Source organism: Physeter macrocephalus, chromosome 6 (genome assembly GCF_002837175.3).
Source record: "Physeter macrocephalus isolate SW-GA chromosome 6, ASM283717v5, whole genome shotgun sequence".
Lineage (NCBI taxonomy): Eukaryota > Metazoa > Chordata > Mammalia > Artiodactyla > Physeteridae > Physeter > Physeter macrocephalus.
Genome location: NC_041219.1, coordinates 37,659,474 through 37,666,333, shown reverse-complemented (window position 1 = coordinate 37,666,333; position 6,860 = coordinate 37,659,474). Strand labels below are relative to the sequence as shown.

General features: G+C 42.7%; 1 protein-coding gene across 1 annotated transcript in view; it reads left to right on the top strand.

The window, feature by feature from the left end:
- Positions 1-6,860, top strand: part of ALDH1L2 (aldehyde dehydrogenase 1 family member L2) — a 60,105-nt gene that overhangs the window by 26,890 nt on the left and 26,355 nt on the right. Inside the window, exons 10-12 of the mRNA XM_028490594.2 lie at positions 2,224-2,343; positions 2,928-3,055; positions 4,790-4,940. Of these exons, the coding sequence (XP_028346395.1) occupies positions 2,224-2,343; positions 2,928-3,055; positions 4,790-4,940 (399 nt within the window). The remainder of the gene's footprint in view (positions 1-2,223; positions 2,344-2,927; positions 3,056-4,789; positions 4,941-6,860) is intronic.

Here is a 6,860-nt window from a genome sequence, read left to right as displayed (position 1 = left end):
TGGCTCACGGGCCCAGCCGCTCCGCAGCATGTGGGATCTTCCCGGACCGGGGCACGAACCCGTGTCCCCTGCATCGGCAGGCAGACTCTCAACCACTGTGCCACCAGGGAAGCCCTTGAGGATCCCTTTTATGTGATGAGTTGCTCCTCCCTTGCTGCTTTCAAGATTCCCTCTTTGTCTTTGGCTCTTGACCATTTTTATATGATGTTTTTAAGATGGATCTCTGAGATTTTTCTACTTGGAGTTTATTGAACTTCTTGGACGTGCAGATTAATGTTTTTCATCAAATTTGGGACATTTTCAGCCATTATTTCTTCAAATATTCTTTCTGCCCCTCTCCCCTTCTCCACTCATTCCTGCGACTCTCATTATGCATGTGTTGGTACATTTGATGGTGTTCTGTAGGCTTCTAAGGCTCTATTCATTTTTTAAAAATATTTATTTATTTATTTTTAAAATTTATTTTGGCTGCGCCGGGTCTTCGTTGCGGCACGTGGGATCTTTAGTTGTGGCATGCAGACTCTTAGTTGTGGCATGCGAACTCTTAGTTGCAGCATGCATGTGGGATCTAGTTCCCCAACCAGGGATTGAACCCGGGGCCACTGCATTGGGAGCGCAGCATCTTACCCACTGGACCACCAGGGAAGTCCCTCTATTCATTTTTTTTGTGTGTGTGTGGTATGCGGGCCTCCCCCTGCCGTGGCCTCTCCCGTTGCGGAGCACAGGCTCCGGACGCGCAGGCTCCGGACGCGCAGGCTCAGCGGCCACGGCCCACGGGCCCAGCCGCTCCGCGGCACGCGGGATCCTCCCAGACCGGGGCGCGAACCCGGCTCCCCTGCATCGGCAGGCGGACGCGCAACCACTGCGCCACCAGGGAAGCCCCCCTCTATTCATTTTTTAAATTCTTTTTCCTTCCTATTTGCAGACCGGGTATCTCTATTGACCCATTGTCTGGTTTGCTAATTCTTTCTTCTGCCTGCTTGAATCTACTGTTGAACCTCTCCAGTGACTTTTAAAATTTCAGTTATTGCACATTGCTTTTTTATGGCTGAGTAGCATTCCATTGTTTATATGTATATGTATATATATATGCCACATCTTCTTTATCCATTCATCTGTTGATGGACATTTAGGTTGTTTCCATATCTTGGCTATGTAAATAGTGCTGCTATGAACATTGGGGTGCATGTATCTTCTCAAATTTAGAGTTTTGTCTGGATATATGCCTAGGAGTGGGATTGCTGGATCATATGGCAACTCTATTTTTGTTTTTTAAGGAACCTGCATACTGTTTTCCATAGTGACTGCACCAATTTAATTCCCACCAACAGTGTAGGAGGGTTCCCTTTTCTCCGCATCCTCTCCAGCATTTGTTATTTGTAGACTGTTTAATGATGGCCATTCTGACCTGTGTGAGGTGGTACCTGATTGTAGTTTTGATTTGTATTTCTCTAATATTTACTGATGATGAGCAGCAAGCTACCCTCTTGCTATTTTTTGTTTCTTTTCTAGGCATCATCAATTTCTCTATGTAAAATAATTTCTGAAATCATCAAATTTCCTTTTTAATGCCCTCATTGATGTGGGATTTTATGCCAATAATGCTCTTTCACATATATAATTTTAATTATGTCTCTTAATAACTGTATGAAGCAGGTATATTATCCCCATTTTATTGTTGAAAAAACTGAGATTTATAGAGGTTAATGGACTAATCTAAATTCACTTGCCAGCTAATAATAGAGAGTACAATTTAAGCAACACATATGTAAGAGAGGGAAAGTGAAAATGGGGAAGAACACTGGAAAGAAAACTTAAAATGGCACCAGTGTAAAAGGAAACCTATTGACAGGCAATTTCAAATCTTTGAATGACAGCAGTTGGTGCACTCCACAGATGTTGCCACTAGATGGTGGTGTTTCCATTATCTTGAGGTCTTCTGAGTCATAGTTCATCTCTGTGAGGAAGAAAACAGATCTTTATAAAGCTCCCCCTAGAGTACTTCGGTCATCACAGAAGCTGACCTCCTGTCTCAATGGCCAATCTAAGCATCATGAGGCCTAAATATTACATATGCTTGTCTCTTCTGGACAGTAAGCACTAGAATCCCATTGACTTAACGTCTCCCTCTGCGTTAGTGAATGAGCTTTTTTATTGCTGTTTGGTATCAAATGCATATGCACAGAAATCCATTGAATCTATTAATATAATTCTCTCTCTTAGGTTTCAAAGGAGGTCAATGAAATGACAGTAAAAATGCCACATCAGTGTTTCATAAATGGACAGTTCACAGATGCCGATGATGGAAAGACTTATGACACCATCAACCCAACAGATGGATCTGTGAGTAATTTCTTAGTGTGTGTAGTGACCACTGATCATGGATTTTTTTCATTTATACACTGTTATAAGACAGTCTTAAAAAGTTACTTATTCTATTACTCTGCCTCTGAGCACTTAATATAAATGTACTTCATGCATTTCTTTCAACTATTCAGTTCTGGTACTGGCTGCTGTTAACTACAGTAACCAACTTTAAAGAATGAATATTTATGATGAATTTAGATGGATCACTATACCTATACACATCCAAAGCACAATTCCACATAAAGCTATATGTGTGAAAAAAAAATCTCAGACTTTGCAAGCTCGTGGTGAGAAATTCAGCTTCCCCAAGGCAAGAGAAGAAATACAGTTTCCTAAATGTGTCTTCTCATAGTGTAGTGTGACATGAGAAGTACTAAATTTTAGGCTCATGATTTTCATGTTAAAATTGTTTCTTTTTCTTTACTATATTACTGGAAGTATTGATTTTCCATCATAAAAATTCTTTGAATTTTGTAGTATAATAATTAATCCCAAGAAACATAATTGCATATCTCCATATATAAATAACCTAGAACCTATTCTTTCCTACCTTGAAATAGACGATATGCAAAGTATCCTATGCCTCTTTGGTGGATGTTGATAAAGCAGTAGCAGCAGCCAAAGATGCTTTTGAAAATGGAGAATGGGGAAGAATGAATGCACGAGAAAGAGGAATATTGATGTACAGGTATGATTTTTAAGAACACAGCCTGTGGCCTTTGGATACTGACTAACATTGCCAAGGTTTTAAAAATTTCTTCAAAACATTCTAGCATGCCCCTGTTATATAGCATGTCTTTTGTTCCTTGCATCCTATAAAATCCCATGTATATGAGTTCCTGGTTTTTGTACTGTTGCTTGTTTCAGTCAGTGCCCCTGTACCAGAAGAAGTTTAGTAAAGGCCTATGTATTTGTAAAGATGTGAGCAAGGTCAAGGGAATCCATCAAAGGATAATGAAGCGCCCAGGCAGGGGTAGGACAGGGGGAAGGTGCTCCTACTTCAAGGCCTGAAGGGACAGACGAAGGAGCTGTTACTAGAATCAGGTAAGAGCTATAGCTGTAGGAGAAGACCACACTACCGCGGGTTTTGGTAGAGGGACGCAGCATCTGCTGATCTACAGCCCATCACTGAGGCAACCAGAGGAGTCAAATCCCAGACCATTTTATCCTCCAGTTTGCCAATCTCCTGGGGGTGCCTCCCACTGGCCCCTCATTAGCCATGCCCAGTGAGAGAGCCCGGGAGCCTGTGATGTAGTCTATAAAGGTCATCCTCCAGGGGTCACAGAGCAGAGTGGAGACTGGATAACGAGCAGCACATGGAGAACATCCAGCACCCTGTTGTTGCCAAAGGGAATTTTTTTTTTTTTTTCTGTACTGCGGTACACGGGCCTCTCACTGTTGTGGCCTCTCCCGTTGCAGAGCACAGGCTCTGGACGCGCAGGCCCAGCGGCCATGGCTCACGGGCCCAGCCGCTCCGCGGCACGTGGGATCCTCCCGGACCGGGACACGAACCCGTGTCCCCTGCATCGGCAGGCGGACTCTCAACCACTGCGCCACCAGGGAAGCCCTCAAAGGGAAATTTTAAATCTACTTAATGTGTAGGCAGTCGGAGCAAGGAGGAAAAACACTAAGGCCTGGAAAGGGTATTATACATCGGTAGCTGAGTATGCCAAGAGTAATTAGATTCGATCATAAATTCCGTTTTCTACTTACTAAAAGCCAAATAGCTGACTTTGTCCAAAGATTTCTTGGAGCAGGATCTGAAAGAAACATTAGGGAGGAGGACTTCAAGCCTGACTTTGGAATGGTCCAAAAGGAACATCTCAGAACCACTAAAGGAAGGAAGGAAAACAAATGGAGGAGGTGAACACAAAAGCTGAACTTTGCCTATTTCATAGTCATGAGACAGCCCTGTACTTATCTTCCCAAAGAAACTAGACACCAAACAGGAACCTGTTGCAGTGTTTATAATTCATTCCATGTTTTTCTGTCTTTGTCCTTTTCAGCTAGTGTTGGAAATATTTCTGTACCAACCAGAAATCCTCAAGTGTCCCTGGGTTCTCTGGGAGTGTGGTTTGCCGCCTAGCATCTCCCAGTATATTCATGAACTATCCACATTCCCACTGTTTTCTATCTTTGATCTCCTTGGATTACTGTGGCTCAATCACTGTTTTACTTCTTATACATCTGTGATGCAAATGATACAGACTTCCAACACCCTCTGCTTCTTCATTATAACTCTCAAAACAAATTATTAATGAAATGCTTTGTTGAATGTCTGTCTTCCCTACTAGACCATGTTCTCCATGAGGACAGAGACCTGGCTCATTTGTGTTCACCTCTGAGTTCTCAGCCCTTAGGATGATGCATTAAATGCAGTAGAGACCCAACATTCGTTGAATGAATTTCTTTATGCACACAGACTAGCAGACCTACTGGAAGAGAACCAAGAAGAGCTGGCAACCATCGAAGCCCTCGATTCAGGGGCTGTCTACACCTTGGCTCTGAAGACTCACATTGGAATGTCTGTGCAAACATTCAGATATTTTGCTGGCTGGTGTGACAAAATTCAAGTAAGTGCAAATGTTGTTTGTCTCCATGTAGATCATTCCAAGAGGAAAAGGGACGAATGTTGATTAGTCTGTAAAGACACTTTGTCAGAGCCACCCCTTATGTAGGTTTTCTCATCTTATCCTTATAACAATCATCTGAGTTAGGTGGATATCTATTAACTCTTATTACAGGTGAGGAAATTGAGGCTTGAGGACAATGAATGACTTACCTATGGTCACACAGTGAGTAAACCATAGAGCTAGGATTTGAACTCAAGCTTTTCTGAACCTAAAATCTAATGATGTTCTTTGTACTTTACTATAGTGTATCTTGAGAACATCTAATAGTCTTGTTGGCATAAAGAGAGAAGCCTGGTATCATGGAGGAATTGAAAACTCAAATACCTATAGAGGTCAGAGAGCTAACATAGATGGGCTATGCAGACTGGTTATAAGAAAAAGACTTTAAAGACATGAGTTAGATAAAAATTTCCATTTCCTCTTTTCTACAAGAAAATAAATATTACATGTGGGATGATAAATGGCAACTATACGTGGCTTTGGTATTGGGATACAGAAGGGAAATAGGGCTTGCAGCAAACAAGAGAATGCATGCCACTCATAGACTCATGGTAACCATTGAAGCACCAGCCATCACAGCCACATTCCCAGCAGCAAGGAGGAAGTGGGGAAGAAGGAGAAAGATAAAGGACTTTATAAAGCATCCCGATCCTCCTACACCTCGTGCTTACATCTCCCATTGGCTCTCTCTGCTAAGGAGACTGGGAAACATAATATTTTATCTGGGCACATTGCTGCCAACACCATTAATATAGAATCAGAGAGAACTGGTTCCAAGCCTCAGCTTTGACACTTACCAGCTATTGTTGTTAAAGTTATTTACCTCTCTGTGCCTTACTTTCCTCGTCTGTAAAATGGTCACAGTAATCCATACCTTGCAAGTTATGTTATGAGGATTAGAAACAAGTGTTTATATACTACAGGATTAAAGTCTGCACCATAGTAGGTCTCGCACATAAATGTCGTTTTTATTATTGTTCAGCCACAAAATCATACATATATAAGTATTTAGTAAGAGCAGTTCAAGTCCATCCTTCATCCTCAATTATGAAATCCAAATTGCTATGAAACCTGAAAATTGATTTGTTTGATTGGTTCAGACTCATTTGGTACCAAAACCTGACCTGAACCAAGATGAGTCTATAATCTTTATTCGTATCACTTAGAGTGAATATTCATATATTTCACTGAATAAATATTAATATGCTTGATTATGGGGGGCTTCCCCAGACCTTATTGGAGGTTATAGATATAATAACATTATATAAGGTATATACATTATATTATGTTTCTAAAGTCAAAAAATTCTGAATCCCATGGGCTTCCCTGGTGGTGCAGTGGTTGAGAGTCCGCCTGCCGATGCAGGGGACGCGGGTTCGTGCCCCGGTCCGGGAAGATCCCACATGCCGCGGAGTGGCTGGGCCAGTGAGCCATTGGCCGCTGAGCCTGCGCGTCCGGAGCCTGTCCTCCGCAACGGGAGAGGCCACAACAGTGAGAGGCCCGTGTAACGCAAAAAAAAAAAAAAAACCAAAACACACCTGGCCCGAAGGGTTTCAGATAAGAGATTGTACACTTACTTGTATTAGTAACAGCAATAATATTTTATGTGGCAAAACAGATGTATAGCTTCAGTTAAAGACTACTGTCATGGGCTTCCCTGGTGGCACAGTGGTTGAGAGTCCGCCTGCTGATGCAGGGGACACGGGTTCGTGCCCCGGTCTGGGAAAATTCCACATGCCGCGGAGCGGCTGGGCCCGTGAGACGTGACTGCGGAGCCTGTGCCCCGCAATGGGAGAGGCCACAACAGTGAGAGGCCTGCGTAACACACACACACACACACACACACACACACACACACGC